At 33.6% G+C, this 25,131-nt stretch overlaps 1 protein-coding gene across 2 annotated transcripts in view; it reads right to left on the minus strand.

The window, feature by feature from the left end:
* TECRL (trans-2,3-enoyl-CoA reductase like) overlaps window positions 1-24,404 on the minus strand; it is a 106,756-nt gene extending 82,352 nt beyond the window's left edge. For both annotated transcript variants that reach the window (XM_045881082.1, XM_045881081.1), the window contains exon 1: window positions 24,117-24,404. In XM_045881082.1, coding sequence (XP_045737038.1) covers window positions 24,117-24,350 — 234 coding nt within the window. In that variant the 5' untranslated portion in view covers window positions 24,351-24,404. The remainder of the gene's footprint in view (window positions 1-24,116) is intronic.
* Window positions 24,405-25,131: the final 727 nt, after the last annotated feature.

Consider the following 25,131-nt stretch of genomic DNA (forward strand, 5'->3'; position numbering starts at 1 on the left):
TACTAAAATCGATGTCTCTGTAGCTTCATCAGAAAGTTTATTCATAATAACTTTTACTTTTTAGCCAGTTTTAATACCTCTTAAAAAAGACAAACTATCATCACAATAATTTGTTCACTTTTATAAATCACAATTAATTGTGCAAATGGGAGACATAAGTATTCTGACATCTGAAATCCTGAAATTCTCTTCATTAATGTTTCTTTCTCATTAGATCAATTAGGAAATTGATCTTAAAATGTTAAATAGACAAGGTAAATGGTGTTTGTTAGTTGAATCAAAAATTTACTTCTAATTCCAACTGATCGTGATTGAGTTTTGGGTCACTATTACTTTATCCAACAATTTAAATTGATAGACTGAAAAAACTTTTCACATTCAATTGAAATCTAGGATTTGCTTGAATTTGCTTCCTATGCAGATACTGCGTATTACACAGTAAAACTCTTTTTGTACTATTGCTACTTTTTAGAATTAAATTTCAGCTACTTTCTCAGGAACTCCTTGAAATGAACAGATGTCTTCAGAATACTGCTTATCCTGTTTAAAGAAATGAAAATCAAGGGATAAGGAAAAACAACAACCTCTTTGAAATTCATTTGACAGTAATTGCCATGACCACACCAAAAATTGTCAGTAAACTTTGTTTAGAAATGTGTCCAGCAGTAAAGACATAGAAAAACAGAATAAAAGATGAATTGAATAGAAATGAATAAATGCAGAGGCATGAAAATACACACACGCACATACAGGCAAAATATCTGGTGCAGTTTTGCTAACTGGCATGAGCTTTTTGTTCCTGGTTTTCAGGACACAAGGAAGGGTACTAGCCTGGAGAATCATATTTTAGGATTGATAAGTTCAGGAAAGTGAAAAATATTTCTCTAAGAATTTCCATTGGAAGGTTTTACATTAGCAAATGGGATACATACTTGCATATACTGCATATATTTTACTCAGAATGGATAGGAAGTATTCTGAGTAAACAGATATTTTACAATAAGTAATCTTCAGATCGTAACTAAAAATATTTTTATGATTTATTTGTTCAGCTTTATTGAGGTATAATTGACAAATTAAATGGTAAGATACTAAAACTGTGCCATGTGAGGATTTGATATACATATGCATTGTTTGTTAAAGAATTTCCCCCATTGAGTTAATTAACGCATCTAACACCTCACATTTTTTGTCTTTGGTGAGGACATTTAAGTTCTACTCTCTTAGCAAATTTCAATCATACAACACAGTGTTATAAGCTATAGTCATCAGGTTATACAATAGAATCACTGACTTTATTCATCTTATAACTGAAATTTTGTACTATTTTACCCCCACCCCCAGCCCCTGGAAACCACTTTTCTATTCTCTGTTTCTAGGACTTCATTTTTTTTAAAATTCCATATATAAGTGATATCATGCTTTGTCTTTGTCTTTGTATTTGTCTTTCTCACTGTGACTTATTTAACTTAGCATAATGCCCTCCAGTTTTATCCATGTTATTGTAAATGACAAAATTTCCTTTTCCTGGTTGCTGAATAATATTCCATCTTATACACACGGTGTCTGTACACACCAAATTTTCTTTATTTAACCACTTAGGTGGTTTCCATACTTTCGCTTCTGTAAACATTGCTGCAATAAACATGGGGATACAGATATTTCTTTGAGATACTGATTTTACTTCTTTTGGATATATACCTCAAAACTGGATGAATGGATCATATGATAGTTCTATTTTTTATTAATTTAATTAATTCAATTTTATTTATTTATTTATTTTTTTTGAAAGAGAGAGATAGTGCAAGTGGGTGGGGAGGGGCAGAGGGAGAGGAAGAGAGAGAGAATCTTAAGCAGGCTTCACACCCAGCTAGTCTGAGGTGGGGCTCAATCTTACAACCCTGAGATCATGACCTGAGCTGAAATCAAAAGTCGGACGCTTCACCCACTGAGCCACCCAGGGACCCCTATTTTTTATGATAGTTTTATTTTTAATTTCTTGAGGAACCTTCATACTGTCTTCCAAAATGGTGGTACTGATTTACATTCCCACCAACAGTGTACAGGGTTCCCTTTACTCTACATCCTGGCCAACACTTGATACACTTGTCTTTTTGGGAAGATTACCATTGTTAACAGTTGCAAGGTGATACCTTATTGTGGTTTTAATTTGCATTTTCCTGATAATTAGTGATGGTGAGCATCTTTTCATGTCTGTTGAGCATATGTATGTTTTCTTAGGAAAAAATACCTATTTTAAGCTCCTTTGCCCATTTTTAAATTGGATTATTTGTTCTTTTGCTTTGAGTGGTATGAGTTCCTTGTATATTTTGTAAATAAACCCCTTAGTGGATATGTGGTTTGCAAATATTTTCTCCCATCCATAGGTTGCTTTTTCATTTTGTTGATGATTTCCTTTGCTGTGCAGATTTTTTTTTTTAAGTTTGATGTAGTCCTGCCTTACAGTTTTAAGTAGAAGAGGAAAAAAATGACAATGAGATAGAAAACTGTTTCTCTATTTGTCTCTTTGTTGTAAGTTATTTTAATGATAAAAGAATCTTTAGTAATGAACTGACAAAATCATGAAATGATTTTTATCATTTAAATTACCTTTTTAAACAAGATTTAATCATTTTAATTCAAGTTTCATTGAATGCACTTCTCAAAATAAGTTGTGTCACAAATGTGGTTCAAAACAATACACACTTATTTTTCACACACACTACATGTATATCACAGACCGGCTGATGGATCTACTGCACATTTTCCTTACTCTAGGATCTACACTGAAGAAGCAGACATCACACAGAACATTGCTTATTTCTAGCAGAAGTTAAAAAAAGAAAAGATGGTGAATTAGATTAGGTTCTGAAAGCTTCCCTCAGGAAATAAATGCATGCTTCTCACCTTCATTTTATAGCACAAAACAAGTTACTTCAAAGAAGTAGGCAAGTTTAATTTTACCAATCTCCTGTGTGAGGACCTGCCAAAAATTCTTAATAAACAGCACTAATGTTCAACAGGGTTTACCTTTCTGATCATCAAATATTTGGCCCTCTATCCCTTACATTTCAAAATACACATACACCATGTCCTCATCTATGTAGCCATCCTCTTGATTGATAGATATAGATATATAGATAGGTTTTATGTTATATATTTTAAACATTATTGTAGTAACATAGTAGTTGGAAAATATGAGTTCCTTTAGCATGTGGGGGGATGGGGAGATAGGATATGAAATGCAATTCAGTTTTCCTCCTTCACATAAAGTGTATGCTTTCCATCTTTGACCAAGACATTAGCTTCTTGGGCACATGAGAGAAATAAAAATGGTCAGATCATCAGATGTTAAATAAATATAAGATCGACTCTTTTTTTTTTCAGTTTCTTTATCTTTTTGTTATTCCTTTTTTTTTAGTTTTTATTTTAATTCTAGTTAGTAACATACAGTGTTATATTAGTTTGAGGAATGTAATATACAATATTCAATAATTCCATATGAGACCAACTATTTTTTACATGAATTATAAAATTACTTCTATCGCGAACATGTCATGGAGAGTGTCCATAAATCGTGACTGCAAATAATAATCAAAATTTCTTTCTCAGTGAATATGGCAGACAGCTCAGCCTCTGTCCCTCATGGTACAAAAGTGGTAACTACGAGGCACAGCAGCATTCTTTCCCCCCTTGTACAGCTAGCATTTCTGGAAAAATAACTTTTATCAATTTCTTTCTAAAGTAGTTTTGAAGGACATAGGCTTCTAGGGTGTACTCTTCTCACAGGCTTAAATGTAGAAAAAGCAACCATATAATTTATAATCCTAATGCAGACAATGTTAAGTCTAAACAAAATGTTATTACTAAATACAGCACAAAACAGGGATAAAAAAGTGTAATACAGGTAAGGAGTCCCATCACTTCTCTTCTGGACATAAGGTGTCCTAAACAGCTACAATGGACCTTAAAGAAACTGAATGTTATTGAGACCTAGAACTTAGATCAGTTTCAATGCTTGATATATATTATTTGCTATTCTTTCATCTATTACTTTGATATAGATTATCATTTTTCATCACCGAAGTGTGTTCACTCCCAGTGTAATGCTGTAATTAAATCATTTATCTCATTTTTGTTTTAAATTAATATGGAATGGAGAAATAGCATTGAAAACCATTAAGAATACTGCTAGCAGTCATAACTGACATCACTGAATGCTTAATAAGAGTCCACCACTATTCCAAGACCTTTACCTTTATTAAGTAATTTAATTAACATACCATCTTTATGGCTTTAGATACAACATTATCTTCATTTTACATACAAGAAAACTGTGGCTATAAGTGGTTAAGTAATTTATCTGGGTGACACAGCTAACAGGTTACAAGAATGGACTTTGGATGCAAATAACCTGGTTCAAAACTTATTCTTCACCATAGTACATGACATAGCAGAGGTGGTGAAAAAGGTGAAGGTAGGGGAATGGAGGAAAATATATTGAATATTTATCATTATAAGCACTGCTTTACGATCTATACAGATAGGCACTTGATCATAAGCAACCTTATGAAGTAAGTGACACTGAGATTTTTTAAAAGGTGAAAAAATTGTGGTCATGAAATATGAATGTCCTCCTGAAGTTATACAACCAGTCACTTAACTAATATAGATTAAAAAAAAAAAAAAAACTTGAGAAAGTATTCACTGTCATGTCTTGCTGTTCATAATATTTATTCCAAGCATGATATTTTGGATATTTATTATACAAATCAATCATTAGCCATTATACAAATGCAAATAACATTTGTATTTTATTAACATAAAAGGATCCAAGCTAACAACTAATATGATATGGTAAATATGTGTGGAGTTTGTTGTTTCATTCAAAAGTATTAATTGAGCACCAACTATGTACCAGTAACTTTTCTATGTGTCAGAGTGGAAAAACTCTCTCTCTCTTTCTCTTTCTCTCTCTCATTTTATTTTAAAATAATAGCCAGCATTTGCATAATGTCTTATATGTACCAGGAACTTTTCTAAACAGTTAAATCATGTGAACTCCTAACAACCCAGAGTTTGGTATTGTTACCCCAGTTGACAGAGCAGAGACTAATGCACTCAGATGTGAAGAGATCTGTGTCCTGTCCCATAGCCAATAAGAAACAGAACTGGGTTAATTATAAGCAGTTTTATACCTGAAAGCACTTTCTAAAATACTATGGCACAATGGCACACATTGAACTAATATTCAATTATAACTAATATTTAAGAAATGAGACAGTGAATAAAGAAATACATATGTAATATATCCGAGGATGACAAGTTTTAAGAAGAAAACATAAAGGAGGTAAGAGATGTGAATAATGGAAAGAAGAAATATGATTTTGATAGGAAGAAAAAGATGTATGAGCAAAAGCCCACGCTAGATAGCAAACTATGCAGATAGCTTGAAGAAGATTCTTCCAGACAGAAGTAACATCAAGGACAGAGACCCTGATGGACCACCACATCCAGAGTATTTGAGAAGCAGCAAGCAGGCCAGTGTGTTCGGAGCAGAGTGAGTTAGGAACAGCGTGGTTAAACACATGACCAGAGAGATGAAGGTGGGAAATAATGAATAACTTTCTAGAATATGGGAGAGTACCTTGGATTTTCTTCTGAGTGATATATGTAGCTGTTGGAGGGTTTTCATCAGAGCAGTGACATGATATAACTCAAGTTTTAAAAGAATCAGTCTGGCTTCTGTAAATTGAACAGACACTAGGTGACAATTAAAATGGTACTGCAATTAATAAATGATTCACCTATAATAATAAATTCCAAGTTCTTTTTCACCAGATGATACTGTGGAACATGTATGAGCTGTAAGTACAGCAGATACAAACTCTAGTATATTTCCTGTTTTGCTACATATTCCATGGGTGTTTGTTGAAGACCCACATAGATCAGTCGGTATGTTAGAAGTGATAATGATTTGAATTTGGATGGTAAAGTTCAGAGATATATTGTGTATAGAATAAAATGATATACTCATTGATTGAATGTAGTACAGACAGGGAGAAATTCTAGAGAATTGAAGCAGATTGATAAGCTAAGGTGAGACTTTCTCTGTCAGCTCATTAAAGAATTAGCTCCACACATGAATTCTCTACTGATGGAAACACTTTGATCATCTTGCAATCACTTGCTGAGTGTTAGTGTCTTCAACCTCCTAAATGAATAACCATGAGGCAACAGCAGGGACCCATCTGAAAAAAATAGCACTTTCCATCACACATGCATTATGTATTATAGTACTCCACATGTTGGTTCCTCCTTTTAGTATGGATGTGATGGTGGATGATGTGAGTATTTAGAAGAGACATAATCTGGCAGAGTGGATATGGTGTCATTTTGTGCAGAAGCAGAGCTAAGCTGTGAGTTCAGATTTTTTTTTCTATTATAGCACAGTAGAGACCCAAGAAGAAATAGCTTGAAAATTAAGTATTTTAGTGAAGTTGTATTTACATATTTAAATCATGACATACTTGGACCATTAATTTAAGTTAGAGGAATTCGATTGCCAACAAAGTTCTAAGAAGACATTATGTTCCCCTGAAACTAATAATACAGTATATGTTAACTAAATTGAATTTAAATAAAAAATTAAAAAAAGAAGATATATCTATGCAATGCCAGAAATGCTGATTGAAAGTAAAAGCAAATAAGTACATTTATGGATCTCTTTTTTTATAGTTGTAGAAAAATGTACTTGATTTTTTTCTTCTCATTTTGAAATGAAGCAGATTTCATTTTAGCATTCAACAGCTCAGGGTTTGTGGCTGTTCTTGCTGTTTATAGGCTTCTTATAATGTCGAGTTAAAAGAATTCTACATAAAATATCTCTTAAGACAAAAGTAGTTTCTCAGGAATTTTAGTGTGAAAGCTCTTTGAAATTTTCCTATCTGTAAAAAAGAAGTAGCATATCTTCTGAATGTCTCAGGGATTCTATGTTAAAGTCCTTATTAAATTGAATTCAGATTACAAATGGATTTTATTAAATGATGTTAATGAGAAACAGATAATAGATATTCAATGGCACACAGACCAGTACTGACAAATGAAGGCCTCAGTTATATAACCAGTAATTCATCAAATATTTTGCTAAAAGAAATTACAATTACATTACATTTTTATTTTTAAGAAATCAAATAGCCAATAATTGAAAAGTCAGAAATGCCCAAACATGAAGTAATATTAAATGTTTATTTTGGAGACAGTGAAAATGTGTAATAAGGAAACTTAAACAGCAATAAGAAAAAAGACAGGTGATAATTAATTCACACTTTTTACAAAATGATGTTAAAATGATGAGTTTATAAGAAGGCAGAGGTACAGCATTCTTGACTTAAGAGGAAGATCAATTCTCAAATAAAATATCCAATATGTTGATGTAGTAGGCAGTTCACAATAAATCTCTCTACAAGAGAACTAACTTCTTATAGGAAAATAAATAAGTGTGACATTCATAGGCTTTATGTGGTGGCAGACTGGTGGGCTCAGGTTACTTAGCTGAATCCCAGTAGATCAACAAGGATTGAAAATTATTTGATGACTGTCAGTTTAAAAAGCCACTAATAAAATATAACATACTAATGTTATGGAGCCCGAAAAGTTTGCACATTTGAAACTCTTAAGTGGATAGAGAATTCATCTTTGCCTTTCTTCCCAAATTCTCCAGAGGTGTCTCTATAGCTATCTGCCTTCAGTTAAAGCTTGAAAAGCTGAGGATATAAGGCATTTAGAGGAGATAATTTCTACTTTAGAAGATTGCCCTTTACTATTAGAGATGTCCTCGGGATGATCCGCCAGTGTGTCGGGACTGTTTATAACTGGAGAAGGTTTCTAAAGCCCCTCTCAATTTCTGCAGTAAAAAAGAAAATCATCCACTTGGACTTAGCAGCTTGTTCATGACTCTATTTTGGCTTGTGTCATATTATCTTATGTTGGACTACTTACATGTGATTATCCATCAAAATACAGAGAATGTCTGAAAAGGAGGGAACTTTTTTGGGGGGGCGGGTTTGGTTTGGTTTTCACACTAGTGTTCCCAGGATCTATTACAGTGGAAGACTGGTATTCTTCAATGTATATGAAAGAAAGAAAGAAAGAAAAACAGGAAAGAAGGAAGGAAGGAGGAAGGGAAGAGAAAGGTGATATTCTGGGGTTCTGACCTTGCAAGATATTCTTGTAGGAACTTGATGATCCATTGAACACACTTAAAGGGTAATATCAAGTTCAAACAATGATTGCTTCCAAACCTTCGAGCTCTTATCATGTGGCCATGTAAATAGCATAGTTTTCACAGCAGATGGTAAGATGCACTGTAAGCATACGTCAATCTAAGATCACTCACATTTATGTATAATTACACAAATTCTAACAGAAATATAAATTTTGTCATTGCTATATTCTATGTTGTTAAGAAGCACAAATGTGTATCGTGAGGATGTTAAAAGGCTTAAATGATATCAATGTCAGTTTCCACTTTCTGCGATATTATGCCTTCAGACCTCTTGCCCTGTAGCCTTTAGTTAATTAAAAAACAAAATGAAGCAAAAAATGGAATGTTGAATTCTTAATGTTGCCTTAATTTACTCCTCATTTGTTAAATACTACTATTATGAGTAATAGTACAGGAAAGAAAGTTGTTACTAGATAATTTTGAGCATTACAGTCTATAAAAGGAACAATTGAAAAAAAAGTATGTTGTATTTAAATAACATTAAGTTCACAGCAACGCGTTCAGTAATGATTTTGATAGCTCTTTATTGGGCTAGCCAAAGTACCAGTAAAATGTTAATCTGGACAAGGTACACGCCTAAAATATAATTTCTTTTAGTTTATTTGGAAAAAAAGAATCAAAGAAAAGCACAAAAATACCAAAACAAAATTATTTCTCAGAAGTACGTTATGTTAAGCACAACTTTTAATCTTTTTTGTTTGAACTGTTAGATCATGAAAAAACTAAGAACTCTTTCATCATGAACTGTCTGATAACTAATACACTCTGCTCATCTTCAGGTTTTGTCAAGAGTTTAGCTAAGCTGAGATTGCTGCTTTGGCATCTGTTTTGTTTGCCAAGCAGCCTGCAGTGACCTTCACCTGACACTAGCCCTTCAGACAAGAACATGCCCAAGAGAGCAGCCCTCAGAGTTATAAGTAAATGTCCATTCTGATAGGACTTTTTCAATAGCCCTTGGGACTAACAGTCTCCCCTGTTTCCCAATGACTTTTCTTAATGTGCCCCTAAGATAAGACTTCCTTGGGGCTTACCAAAAGCCCCTATTTTGGTCTGAATTGACTAACTCGGACTTAAACCAGGAACCCCTAGCACTCCACTCACACAGCCTAATAAAGGCCTGGGCCTCAGGTCTTGTCTGTCTATATCTGCACCCTGTCTTCTCTCACCTCCCCATGTAGCTCCTTGAAGCCTGCTGGATACTTTCCTTCAGAACCTGTGAGTAATAAACTCCTCTATTTTCATTTCTCTTGTGGTCTGTTGTCGAACCTCGGCTCACCATCTACCACCCTGTGCTCCACTTAATGTGTATTCATTTGACAAATTCATAACAGGTTTATATACAGAAGATTGCCTTGATTCATTACAAGTTCAAAGAGCAAAATCCCTGTTAAACCAAACATAACTGAAATAAAATGGTAATGGACTATCATATTCCTTTTACCTATAATACCACATTCTATTCTATTGTACCTGGATATAAACATTTGTCTAAACAATGTGGACCATAACCACATTTGATAGAAACTATGGTATATTTATTACATAACTATTCTGTTTTTTTACATAAAGTGTGTTGTCCAATAAAGATTAAATTAGAAATATATGTGCATATATTGATTACTTTAAGGCTCAGGTGTATCCTAAAGATGCGCCCAGTGATTTATATTTGATTTAAATTGTTTTTTACTTACTCCCCCATGAGTATGCACATACAGAAAGAAAAAAATAAATAACTTCAACACTTTTATCACAGTGTGAAAATTCAAACCTTCCTTCATTTTATAGTTTTTAATATATTTAAATGATGTGAAAACTTTTATATTATGTTTACATCTGTAGATTTTAATTTGTTAGCAATATTCAAGGCCCTGGGCCATAGGCATTTCCTTATGGAAATCCCTACTAGAAGGTGGCATTTGTTCAGATGACTCCAGTGACATAGCTTACCTCAGTAAAATTTAAGGGAAAAGAAAATAAGGACATTGCCCAATGTCACAAGCTGGTTAAGTGTGGGAGGTGGCTGAGTATCTTCAAAATCAAAGCAGAGCCCAGAATTCTCTGGTGCCTCCGAAGTGTGGCAGTCCTGACCAGGCTCCCAAAAGATTTGCTTCTCAGTTTGACTGAGCTCTCTGTCTTCAATCTTTCTATTGTCCATTCTATCTTCCACATTGTTACCAGATTTAATTTGCTGAATGTAGTATCTTAAAATACTATCCCCCTGATTTGAATGGAAAGAAAAAGTCCAGATGCTAGAAAGTCAGCTAGGCCTCTACCCTCAGTTCCAGCCAAACCTTCCCTTCTGTTTGCTCTATTTTGCATCATCACACCATTGACTTAATTACAGTAAGCCAGAAAGCTTGTTACTTTTCGGCTTCTTTACCTTTGATATGTTAATTCTTCTTCCTGGAATGCTCTTTGTCCACCATTCATGCTATATATATATATATATATATATATATATATATATATATATATATATATATATATATGAACTGAAGTATAGTTGACATACAATATTACATTAGTTTCTGGTGTACAACAGAATGATTGGGCAATTATACACATTATGAAATGCTTACCACAGTAAGTATAGATACTCTCTGTCACAATACAAAGTTATTACAATATTACTAAGTATATTCCCTATGCTGTACTTTTCACCCCTATGACATATTTATTTTTTAACTAGAAGTTTGTACATCTTAATCCCCTTCACCTATTTTGCTCATCACCCCACCCTCTGACAACCACATTTGTTCTCTGAATTTATGAGTCTTTTTTCCTTCTTTGTTTTTTAGATTCCACTCATAAGTGAAATAATATGGTATTTGTCTTTGTCTCACTTATTTCACTCAGCAAAATCTCTTCTAGCTTCAACCATGTTGCAGCAAATGCTAAGATTTCATTCTTTTTTATGGCTGAATAATACTCCAGTGTTTGTGCACACGTGAATCTGTGTGTGTGTACCACATCTTCTATATCTATTCATCTATTCCTGGACACTTAGGTTGCTTCCAGACCTTGAGTATCGTTAATAATGCTGCAATAAGCATAGGAAGCATATGAATATATATATATTCATTAATCTTTTTGTTTCTTTGGGTAAATACCCAGTAGTGGAATTATTGGATCATATGGTATTTCTATTTTCCACACTGATTGCACCGATTTAAATTCCCACAAATAACACATGAGGGTTTCCTTTTTTCCACATCCTCACCAACATTTGTTACTTCTTGCCCTTTTGATACTAGCCATTCTGACTGGTTTGAGGTGATACTGTGATTTTGATTTGCATTTTCCTGATGATTAGTGATGTTGAGCATCTTTTCATATGTCTATTGACTATTTGTTTGGCTTCTGGCCTTCTGTCCATTTTTTAACTGGATTATTTGGGGTTTTTTTGTATTGAGTTGTATGAGTTCTTTATGTATTTGAGTATTAATATCTTATTGGATATATCATATATCTTCTTCCATTCAGTAAATTGCCTTTTTGTTTTGTTGATGGCTTTCTTCATAGTGCAAAAGATTTTTAGTTTGATGTAGTCCTAATTGTTTTTTGTTTTATGTTTTTTTTTGGTTTTGTTTTGTTTTTGCTTTTGTTTCTCTTGCCTGAGAAGATAGATCCAGAAAAATACTGGTAAGGCTAATGTCCAAGAGTTTATTGCCTGTGTTTTCTTCTAAGAGTCTTATGCCTTCGGGTCTACATTGAGGTCTTCAATCCATTTTGAGTTTGTTTTTGTGTGTGGTGGGAGAAAGTGGTCCAGTTCCATTTGTCTGCATGTAGCTATCTAGCTTTCCCAAAACCATTTATGAAGAGACTGTTTTTTTCCTCATTGTATACTTTCGTTTCCTTTGTCCTTGATTAATTGACCATGTAAGTGTAGGTTTATTTCTATGCTTTCTATTCTGTTCTATTGATCTCTGTGTTTATTTTTGTGCCAATACCATACTGTTGTTTGTTTGTTTGTTTGTTTTATTTTGCCATACTGTTTTGATTACTACAGCTTTGTAGTAGAAATTTGGGTTTGTGATACCTTCAATATGCTAATTCTTCCTGGGATGTTCTTTCTTTTCTTTTTTAATTTATTTATTTATTTGAGAGAGAGAGAAAGAGAGCAAGCACACAAGCAGGGGAAGGGGCAGAGGGAGAAGCTGGTTCCCCTCTGAGCAAGGAGCCTGATGCTGGGCTCAATCCCAGGACCCTGGGATCATCACCTGAGCCAAAGGCAGAAGCTTAACCTACTGAGCTACCCAGGCGCCCCCTGGGATGTTCTTTCTACCTCACCCATGATAATTAAATGTAACATATATATTTTTAAAATCCTTTTGAGTGCCTCCTTTCACTCAATTTAGCTTTTTTTCTCATCCTCATGCCTAAACCTCTATCAGATGAATAAGTATTCTTTCCCTAGCCTTCATAATATAATTTGTGTTAAACTTGCATATGCTATTTGCCATGTTATAATTTGTTTTAAAATGTGTAATCTGTCTTTCCAATTTGACTCATGTATATCAGGGTAAGGAAATCCGTTTAACTTTCAACCTCAAGTAATCTAAAGTATAGTAGCTACTCATAAATTAACTGTCTAATTTGAATAACATGTCTTTCTTGGATATACATTTGACATTTGGATAACATGGGTTTGAACTGTGTGGGCCACTTGTTCACAGATTTTTTTGCAGTACAGTACTGTACATGTATTTTCTTTCATTGTGATTTTCTTAGTAATATTTTCTTTTACCTAGCTTGCTTTGTTGTAAAACTGCTATATATAATACATATAATATTCAAAATATGTGTTAACCAAATGTGTATGTTATTTGTAAGGTTTCCAGTCAACAGTAGATTATTAGTACTTAAGTTTTGGGGGAGTTAAAAGTTAAACATATATTTAAACTGCATGAAGGTCAGTGCCCCATGCCCTCAAATTGCTCAAAGGTCAACTGTAGTCACAATTTCATTGCTAGATTTTTTTTACATAGACTGTTATCTATGTTTTATGTACTTTTTAAAACATGTGTTTCTAAAATTAACTATCTTAATTCAGGCTTGACTTAATAGGAAACAGGATTTCTTTTAATAGTATAATAGTCCCCTCATAATTTTCTTCCCTAGTGGTTAACATTTCACTTTTCAGGGGCGCCTGGGTGGCTCTGTTGTTAAGCATCTGCCTTCAGCTCAGGCCATGATCCCAGGGTCTTGGGATGGAGCTCCACATCAGGCTCCCTGCAAGCCTGCTTCTCCCTCTCCCATGCCCCCTGCTTGTGTTCCCTCTCTCACTGTGTCTCTCTGTCAAATAAATAAATAAAATCTTTAAAAAAAAATTCTCTTTTCATCCTGTCTTTACATTTCCAAGGAAAACATGATTTATTCACTTTCTTTGATGTAAAAACATGTTATTTAAGCCAAAATTTTTGTTCTATATTTACAATTCAAGTGTTTGGGAATTATTATTTTACCTTGTCTGTCAATAACATACAATTTTTAAAATGAAATCCAAGAGGAGCCTGCTATGACATTTTCTAATTTTGCATCCAAGACATATTTATTGTACCATAGCATTTAGGTCATTTCCATGTCATCCAGTTCAATGCTTCCCAAACAATGTAGGACAAAATATCACTCCTTAAGAAATTCTATGATGCGGGGCGCCTGGGTGGCTCAGTTGGTTAAGCGACTGCCTTTGGCTCAGGTCATGATCCTGGAGTCCCTGGATCGAGTCCCGCATCGGGCTCCCTGCTCGGCAGGGAGTCTGCTTCTCCCTCTGACCCTCCCCCTTCCCGTGTACTCGCTCTCTCTCATTCTCTCTCTCTCAAATAAAAATAAATAAATAAATCTTAAAAAAAAAAAGAAATTCTATGATGCATTTGTAAAATACAATGAAATAAATTGCTAGAAAAAATAAAATACTGATAAACTAATTACAATTCTCATTTAGAAAAATTATTTGATTGAACAAGCACAAAATTATTTTTTCAAATTGTTAGGATAGTTTACAAATGTTCACTTCCAACTATTAGATTATATAATGGAAATTTCAACCAACTGTTCCTGGGACAAATAACATATCAGCTTATCAGGGATCATAAGTGGTACACAAAGAAGTTGTCATCTCAGTTTGATCATGAGGAATAGATGTGAATTAGACAGAAGATTGTGACAGAACACTCCAGGCACAAGAATCAAATTTTACCTAAACTCAAAGAATGGAAATTACAATATTTTGTGGGGAGCTGGTGAGTAATATAGAATGTTAAAAGTGGAGTAATAAAGGGTAAAAAATAAGCCAAAGTATGTGAATCAGACTGCACAAGTCAATATAGAGTTGAAGAATGAAGAGTTAGAGACAATTAAGTTTTTCAAGACTTCTGCTGCCTATAAAAGAAAGGCTTTCTAGGAAACTCAAATTTTATCTTACCCATAGACTGTCATCCCCATTCTAGACTGGATTTCCCCCCAAATCACTGTACCTAAATTGATCTGATTAAACTAAACAGTGAACACTATCCCACTTAATACCTGGGGTACTTATTGTATTTTTTTGTGCTTCTTAGCTTCATCTACTGATCTTTCCCTTCTCACTCAAATATTTCTTCTTAGGTTTCTATGAGGAAGGAGTTACCATATTTCTTCTGTATCTCTGGAGACTTCTCATTTTCCTTTTCAATCCCCCCTTTATTTAAGATCTGTACATATTGGAATTCCTCAGGCCTCTATTATTGGTTGTTTTCTTTCCTTATTCATTGTATTGTTCTTTTAAATTTTCTCTTCCATACTACAATGGCTGCAAGAACCACCTATACATTTGTAATCCCCAAGTTGACATATTTAAACATGACCACTTTCCTGAGTTCTAGATCCTCGTACCCAAATGCCTACAGGTTATCTCTTTTTGGATATTTCACAAAGACCTCCAACTTAAAAAGAACAAAACTGAGTTCTTGCTTCCTACCGCTTCTCTACTTGTCTGTACCAAAAACAAGAAAGGAAACAATCCCACACCTGAAACTAGTATTACACCGTATGTTAACTAACTGGAATTTAAATAAAAACTTGAAAAAGAAAACTAACAAACACCAACAAAATAAGTCAATAAATTATACCATTCTCAGGATCTCAGTTGCTCAAATAGCAATTCAACATCATACTTTCATCCTCCCTGGCTCTTATTTTTTACAAGCAAACAAGTCCTGTACTCTCTATCTCCCGTGTCTGTCATATCCTCCTATTTCTCTTCCATCATATTCACTGTCTGAGCCACACATAAACATCATTCCTCCAGGGAGATTCTCCTGTTTCACAGATTATCTCCCTTTGTTTACCACCTCAAATTACCTTGTTTCCTCTAACTGTGTAGATATCTTTGCAGTTAATATTACTTGTGCAGTGTTTGGCTTCCACAGGAAAGAATTGAATCTATGAGAATATGAATCACAACTGGTCGAGTTAATGCATTATCTCGAACACATAATAGAAAACTAGACAAATGTCTTAACAAATACCTATTCAATTAATAAATGGTTGATTGTGACGCTATAAGACATCAAAAGATAGAACTGGAGAACCACTGGATCTGGTAAATTTCAACTCTTCTCTTTCGAGATGCATCCTCCAAAACTTACTCATCTATGTTGACCTTCTAAAAGAGTATCATTGCATCTCTTATTGCAATGATCATGACATCTTCTTTATAGCTTCACTATAAACAAAAACAGTTTTCTTACATGGTGATATATTTGGAAAATAGAAAAAATGTAGACATAATTTAATTGAATACACATAATCATTTATATTTGTTTTATAAATGTTATTCATGAATAGTTTTCTAGAGTATATTCTTTTTCTCTATGTATTGATGTGCAATGCTTATATATCCATTGACGTCTTTCATGGTATATCATGGTATAGATACCCAATGCATATTATTTGGAGTATGAAAATTAGATATAGCATGCTAGAAACTGATGTTACAAAGATGGCCCCCATTACCGTACTTCCTAATTCTAATGCTTCCTAATCATTTCAGAAAGGAACCATAATGACTGTCATGAAAAATGACTAAATTCTTACAGTTATAAAAGAAAGGTATTAATTTAATTATTTTCCATGTCAGTGGAATAATAATATTACTGATATACTGCCACTATCTAAAATGCAGTATTCATTTACAGAAAACCAATCATGTGATGGACACACTGCTGTATTTTTCATATTTACATGAATATAAAAGCCCTAGATAATCCTGGAAGATAGATATTTACTGTACTTTGATTTGGTATTTATTCTACTTATAAAAGCAAGAATTAGAGTAGTCAAGTAACATGTTAGGATGATAAAACATTAATAATTTGCACATCTCAAATGCAGACACAAATGTCTGACTTCTGTGCATAAACCATTGCACCACGTGGCCTCTCATGGCATTATGTATTTGTTAAATATAGCTGGTTCACTTGTTCTGAGAGAACTCTAAGTCAGGGCAGATGATACTAAAATATATTAAGTTCAAAGTACACTGATGCTTTTGAAATTAGAATTTCATGCTGTATTATGGAATTTCCTAGTATATCCAAAAAGAGGAGTGGGCATTGAGGCTCCTCTGGGCTCATAGAAAATGCTTATGTTAATTTCCTCTTTGGGGAGGAATTGTTCATCTCAGTTCCTTAATTTTTAATGATATAAACATTTTGAGCATATCTGCTGCTTAATTTATTATTAAAGATACTTCAAAGATATTTTTAATTCTAGGTTTGAATATTAATTAATGCTATTTTATGTCTGTACATAAAAAGTAGAAGCAAAGCTTTGGAAACTTCTTTCATATCAAATGGAAGGGAAATAACATTCTTCAAAAATAGCACCTCTAGGGGCGCTTGGGTGGCTCAGTCGTTAAGCGTCTGCCTTTGGCTCAGGTCAAGATCTCAGGGTCCCGGGATCGAGCCCCACATCGGTCTCTCTGCTCAGCGGGAAGCCTGCTTCTCCCTCCCCCACTCCCCTGCTTGTGTTCCCTCTCTCGCTGTGTCTCTCTCTGTCAAATTAAAAAAAAAAAAAAAAAAAAATAGCTCCTCTAACAAAACAGATGAACACAGGAGAAAGAAAAAACAAAAAGAGAGGGAGGCAAATCATAAATGAGACTCTTTTTTTTAATACTTTTTTTAAAGATTTTATTTATTTATTTGAGAGAGAGAGAATGAGAGAGAGCACATGAGAGGGGGGAGGGTCAGAGGGAGAAGCAGACTCCCTGCTGAGCAGAGAGCCCGATGCAGGACTTGATCCAGGGACTCCAGGATCATGACCTGAGCCGAAGGCAGTCGCTTAACCAACTGAGCCACCCAGGCGCCCCATAAATGAGACTCTTAACTATAGAGAACAAACTGAGGGTTGCTGGAGGGGAGGTTGTGGAGGATGGGTTAAATGGGTGATGGGTATTAAGGAGGGCACTTGTGATGAGCACTGGGTGTTATATGTAAGTGCTGAGTCACAAATTCTACTCCTGAAACAAATATTACACTATATGTTAACTAAATAAATTTAAATAAAAACTTGAAATATTAATAAAAGAAGATGGCAAAAAAGATGCAAAAAAAAAAAAAATAGCATCTCTGTCCTGAAACATATTGTTTGTATCAGAAGTCAGATTCAGATGTTCTGTACCAATCATGAAATTAAAGAGAACATGAGAAGTTGGGCTAGTGAAAATCACGGGTATCTGTCAATTGGTAGTGTATAGTAGTTAAGAGCAAAGCCCAGAACATATATTGGCCAGTGCAAAACTTGGTTCTAATTCACACTAAGTTCTTCATTTCAAGTCTCTATGCCACTGTTCTTCCTTTATAAACAGACGAATAGTAATATTTAAATCCTTTTTACAGTAAATGATAATAAAGGGCATAGATATTGGATTATGTCCAAAGACAAAGTAAAAACAGTCAAATTGATATTAAAATTCCGTTCTGTGTGAATTCAAAGTTCATAAGCTTCAAGTATATCATGCTCACAATAAGAAATAGGAGGAAGGGGATTGAGGTGGAAGGAAGAAAAAAGGGGAGAAAGAGGTGAATGGTAGAGGAGGAAAAGAAGAAGAAAAGAGAAGGAGGAGGAGGAAGGAAAGGAATGAAAGAAAAATAAGATATTGCCATTTGTATACACATGAAATTCCAAAAACTGCCATGAGGATATTTTAAGACAGATGTCATTCTTATTTTACAAATGAACAAATTGAGGCATATATATGCTTAGTTGCATGCTGCCCAAGGTAAAATATTAAGTGACAATATTAGAAATTAAGAATTCTTAAAATTTCTAACTAAAGTATTAAAAGTGCAATTTTTATTCATTCTGACTACCCTATAATTCTCTCTAGTATTTTCTGGTAAAAACTGATATTTTTACCATTAGAAGGATTGGAAAATTACTGGGTGTTTTCTTTTATTTATAAGTGCCTTTCTTTAACATACAATTTTTTATTAGCTTCAGGTGTACAATATAGTAATTCAACAATTCCATATATCAACCAGTGCTCATCACAATAAGTGCACTCCTATAAGTAGTCTTTAAAATGCTTTTTAAAGTTTTGACATAGAGCAAATAAAATAATAGGAGAAAGAGGGCTCTTGAGGTCAAGTTCCTTGGAGAACAGATTAAAAAAAAAAAAGAATGGGAAGATATTGGAAACATTTATCAATCTTAGCTTTTAGAGTTCTTGCTGTGCTCTTGAATCATCAGTATATCACTAGATAAGCTTCTGACATTTTACAAAAAAGAAGTGAGACAGGGATAGTGAGCAACTGAAAATAACACACTGTTAAAGTTTAAAAATTATTTTTCATATATTTTTATGTTACAATAAAACAAGAATGATATTTACATTTTAAGTTAGCTCTCCATCTAACCATCCTTGATTAGTCATATTATTTTAATCACATATGAGAAATAACTAAATTAATTGAATAACTATCCCCATCTTCATTGTCTGCCTTATGAAAAACTTATTAGCTTTTTAAAATCAGAACACGACTGTCAGTAAATTATACAGTAATACAAAGTTAAATATTATACATCTTTTTGGGGAGCAAACCAGGAAGAATTTCAGCATTTAGTGAAATGGTTTAATCAGATGTCTTTTTCTGTGAATACATTTTTTTCAATAATAATTTGATTTTGAGAATAGTAAAAAGTACTTTCAAATATCCTATTCCTTCATCCCAAAACTATCAGTGCTAAACATGAGTGCATTGTCAAATTTACACATTTCTTGAACAGGCATCATTTATTCAATACATGTTGGTTAAACACCTTTTTTGTATGTGTTTAAGTATTTTCTTTGTGCCAGCCACTGTTCTAAATGTTGGAGGAACAGGAATGAAAAAAAAAAAAAGAAACAAAACAGATCCCAGATTTTGTGAAGCTGGCATACCAGGAGTATGCCAAATAATAAACAAAATGAAAAGGAAAAATAAACAGTATGTTAGATGGTATTAAGTAGTAGTAAAGAAATAGAACAGGAAAGGGTAATAGAGAATACTGGCAGATTTTACAATTTAAAAACAAGTAGCTAGCAAAAGCCCCCAAAGAAAAAGTGACAATTAAGTAGACCTAAAGAAGACACTGACTAATTTTAGGTAGGAAATGCTATTATCTGACATGATATAACAGGCTAGTCCTGGTTGCTATGTAAGGAATATACTGAAGGTGCTAAGAACAGAAGTAGAGGAAAGATTTAAGAGTGCTAGCAGTAGATGTGGTGAAAATTTGTCAGTTTGGATATATTTGAAAGTATCACTGAGAAGATGGATTGTATGTGGAGTGTGAGATTAAGATATGAGTTATGATGGCTCTAAGTGTTCGGCTTGAGGTATCTGAAGGATGTAGTTGCCGCTTATTGACTTGGGAAACTCTGTCATAAAATCTGGGGGTGAGACCAAGTGCTCAGTTTTGGATGTACTAAGTTTGAGATGCCCAATAAACATCCATATAGATGGACGGGTAGTACATAAATAGATACATAGATAGATGCATAGGTAAATACATACACAGATCCATACATAGATGTATACATACATATATAAATCAATTTTCAATTCAGGAAAAAAGGAGAAGCTAAAAGTCACCAATAGATAATATTCAAAGCTATGGGACACAATGAGTAAAGATGGGGAGAAGTTCTGATGACTGAGTTAATGACAATCCATGCCTACTTAAATCAGATGATGAAGCAGCACCAAGAGGAAAGGGAGAAGCAATGGAGTGAGTTTTTACGATATGTGTCTATTATCCTGAAACACACGTCGCGGAAGTTTTTTAAGAAGGAGGACGTGCTTATCCAGCAAATGTTGCTGTACACTAAAATAAAGTGTGAGAATTGACCTTTGGATTTAGCGAGGAATTTACCACTGCCTCACTGGTGATCTTGGCAAGTTCAAACTCTGACAAGTTAGGGAGGTAAATGCTTGAATGGAGTAGGTTTAGGATGGAATGAGAAGAGAGAAATGTGGATAGACAATATGAACAGGACGAAAGTAATCAGAGAAATGGGGCAGAAGCTGGAGAAGATAGTGAAGGCAAGAGGTTTTGGTTTGTTTATTTAGGGTGTGTGTGTGTGTGTGTGTGTGTGTATGACGTTAAGTAAAAGAACATGATTCAGTATATCTTCTTTAACCCCAGGAATTCTCTCAATGCTTTGTTTCATGAATGTCTTTAGTAGATACCTTATCCATTTTGAAATTTAAATTATAGTATCTAGATATAAACTAAATTTCTACTAGAGGTCAGCATGTATTACTAAAATACATACATTCCGGGGAATGTATTCCGGCCACATAAATGAGGGGTACTACCTTGTTCAATTCTTGGTAGTCTTTGGTCATCCACCATGAATCATGTGGCTTTTTTACTGGCCACATCAGGCCATGGAAAACACTGTAGGTGAGGCATGAAATATCCACTTGTTACAATTTTTGGATAGTTTCTCCTATTTCCTTATGCTCTCCAGTCAATTCATATCGTTTGAAAGTTACCACTCTTCAGGGCGCCTGGGTGGCTCAGTCGTTAAGTGTCTGCCTTCAGCTTGGGTCATGATCCCAGGGTCCTGGGATCGAGCCCCGCATCGGGGTCCCTGCTCAGCGAGAAGCCTGCTTCTCCCTCCCCCACTCCCTCTGCTTGTGTTCCCTCTCTCGCTGTGTCTCCCTCTGTCAAATAAATAAATAAAATCTTAAAAAAAAAATCATACATATTAAAAATAAAATAAAATACATACATTCCACTCAAGGCATTTGAATATTTGAATATGTATATCTAACCTAAGCATTATAACAATTCACATCAATGGACAATCATCAAGAAGTCAAATTTAAACTCTGCGCCAGTATCACAAAGCTCATCACTTATTTTTTTCTTGAATATTTATGCACATTCACTTTATCTCTCCAAATGATTATTAAAACTAAGAAAAATATAGCTTATCCCTATTGTGTTCAAGGCACCATGCTAAGCATGTTACATATATTATCCCTACTTTTCAGTCTAAGCTTACAAAATAGATTTTATTAACCTATTTTCTAAATAAGGTGGTGTTGATCAGCAATCCAGCAACTTGCCTGAGCCTTGATAAATATGATTGATGCAGCAGGGATTCAGTCCAGATATACTTAGTTCCAAAGTACACGACCTTTAACTTTTACTACTTTGTAACACAGTACTTACTGAAAGACAGGGATTCAGTCATAAGCAACACTTACTTAGTATACTGAGTAAAGCTAAGAACAACGAAAGGCACTGAACATGACCTTACTGCTAATATAGCTGTTACTTTGTCTAAGAAAAACAGTATCTTGAACAACAAACAAAATCAATCTTTCTCATGTTTACAGATTTGAACTTTTAAGAGTCACGAAGCAAAAAAATGTACATGAATCCATATCTTTTTTTCTTTTAAATGTCTTTCATTATCGAGACAATTTATCAAATTACAAAATGAAAACGAGACAAAACAAAATCCAGTTCTCCTGACAAGTCAAACACTTCTATGTTGTAAGTTGCACATCATACAGCGTCATTGCGCAATAAAGGCTGGTGTGGAATCCAAAAGTAATCTCCTCGTTGGCTTGCTGAGTTTCCCCAAAGGTTTGCCACTGGAGATGCGATTACCAGGACTATTCAAATGCAAGCAAAATTTCTGAACCGAAATTCTTAAGCCAAATCCTTATCTCTAAAGAATGCTGGCTTTCTGCATGCTTAATTTTTTGTGTGTGCAATTTAAGTAATAACTGAAAATGTAGGCCTCCATGTTTTACCTTTAAATGCAATCTCAATATCAAAATTTGAATGTATGGGAAAAATAATTCGCAGCCCATTAGCAGGTTCTCATTACTCTAAGGTGGATTTTGCATCAAGGTTTAGACACATTATCAGAAAGGACACAAAACCCAGTCTCATTTTAGAATCTTGGTTTTTGGGAATCCTTGACCAATTTAATATTCGTCCCATTCATTACCTTATTTCTTTTCATTTAGTTGTAATTTTCTTATAAGTTTTAAATTTTCAAAAGTGACATTATGCAAACATCAGCAACTTCTGGATATTTTTTGTTTTATCTTATTCCTGTATGATATAAAAAAAATCTAAAAACTTTATTGGGATACTAAAATAGAAGGAAATTATAACATGCATGAAATTCATAAGTTAAAATTCTCTTATTAGTAATACATATTCATCATTTATATATGATTCTTGTATAGAAAAAGAATGTGACTTGGAATTGCATAGACATAGTTTTGAATCTCTTGCATTCCACTTACGACCTGTATGAACTTGTAAAAGTTCTTTGTCTTTTATTTCCATCTGTAAATAAAAGTTAGTGTCACCCAGCTAATAGGTTGGTCATAGTGTTATAATTACTAAGTAAGAAAGTACATATGATCTTCTGCAATTAAAAGCAGTAAACACTTTTCTCTTTCCCTGTTATCTAAAATCATATGTATATTTAAATGAAATCAGTGATTGAATTTTAGAACAATAGCAAAAAACTTATTTAACGTGTCTTTATAGCAAAATAAATGAAGATATCTTATTTTTAAAAATATCAATCTTTCACAATAAATTCAATTACTAGTGACTTTTCAAACTTATGAAAAACTGAAAATGTTTTAAATATTAAATACACATATGCATATCCATGATGTACGCATATATTTATGTGTCAATTTTCTAACCTAGGAAGTATGTATTTTATCTTTCCTGAGTGAAACATCTGTGATATGAATATAAAAGTGTAACATATTCAGCAAGACTGATTTTTAGGAATTTAAACGTGGTAATTTTGAAATAAGTAAACTTTTCATAAAAAGTGAGATGTTTATTTTTCAAGACAATTAACTCTAAATAATTTTTAAATGACTAGACTTTATCATATATGCTAAACATAATTTTTTAGTAAATGTAGCACCTTTTGCTTGCTATTTTCTATGAACACTAATAAAACCCTATGATAATTTGAATATGTAATGAAGTACATGGAGAGAAAAACCTAGAGAAACTTTGTTACCTAGGCTGAGAAGTTGAGCACTGGACATTTTACCTCTGGACAATGGTCAACGTTAACAAGAAAAACCAGAACCTAATAATTATTAGCTACCATTTAAACTGACTATGAAAGACATAATAAATATCTTCCACTGAAACAATATATGAAGTATCTATCCTACTATTCATAAAACTAACATTAAAAGCCAAGAATATATTTTGATACAACCTTGTAAGCATTAAATCAAGTGAACAATAATCTTTGGGGCAGGTAAGAGAAATTTAATGAATGAATATAACTTACCTTATCCACAATACATATCTGCTTTCTTGTTTGAGCATCAAGTATTTCAATCTCAAAGTGCGCAGTTTTTGCATGTTTAACTACTGGAGCTGATTTTAGAGGGCCTGCTGAGAGCACAAGTTGCGACAAACAGTGAAAGTTTCTCAAGTCATTCTTCAGCATGGACCGTGTAACTCCTCGGGAAAATATTTCTCTCTTGCGTTCCGAAGCAAGGGACTTGTGCCTTTTGAACATTGTGTGAACTAGCAGGAGAATCTGTCATGACAACAGAAGACACTTGCAAGTATGTTGCCTTGCACCAGTTTAAATACTGCTGGTGAACCCGGGAAAGGTCAAGTGCCATGCCTTTCCAAGAGTTCAGTTTTATTTAGCAGGCTTGAAAACAATGACTGATCTATTTCTATATATAACAAGCTATTGTAAATTGCGGCAGTGTAGAGGATTACTTTACCAGCATTCCAATTATTTCTTGCTTTCCCCTTTTATCTCTGCTTTTTAATAGGGTCACTAATATCTGAAATTCCAAAAGAGTAGAAAGAGATTTTATTATCTTTGAATTCTGTACGCACTAATCTTCAAGGACATATGTTATTATTCACACATTCACATTTAGATGTATTTAAAATTAGCATAGAGCTATCTTATAGATAAATTTAAAAACACCTAGTGCATTATTACATAACAAAATTTTTTATAAATCCTGCCTAAGATAAAGATTTGTGGCATGTTTTAAATACATATAAATAAATGTAAATATATAAACAAATATATGGTTAATATATAAATATAAAACATGCTACATATAATATAATGTAATATAAATAATATATATTATATATACAAATGTGTATATGTATGATACAAACGGATGAATTCTTCACTTTGTACAGGGAATAGAAAGATGGCAAGTCATCCATGAGATTGGAATATGTACAAAGCCGTTTTATAACTTGAGGAAAAAGAAGTAAATTTCATTTTAACATTTCTACACATTACATTTATTGGAAAATATTTG

The sequence above is a fragment of the Mirounga angustirostris genome, unplaced genomic scaffold, assembly GCF_029215605.1.
Source record: "Mirounga angustirostris isolate CCGP_5_RB_7025 unplaced genomic scaffold, mMirAng1.0.hap1 SCAF_2, whole genome shotgun sequence".
Classification (NCBI taxonomy): domain Eukaryota; kingdom Metazoa; phylum Chordata; class Mammalia; order Carnivora; family Phocidae; genus Mirounga; species Mirounga angustirostris.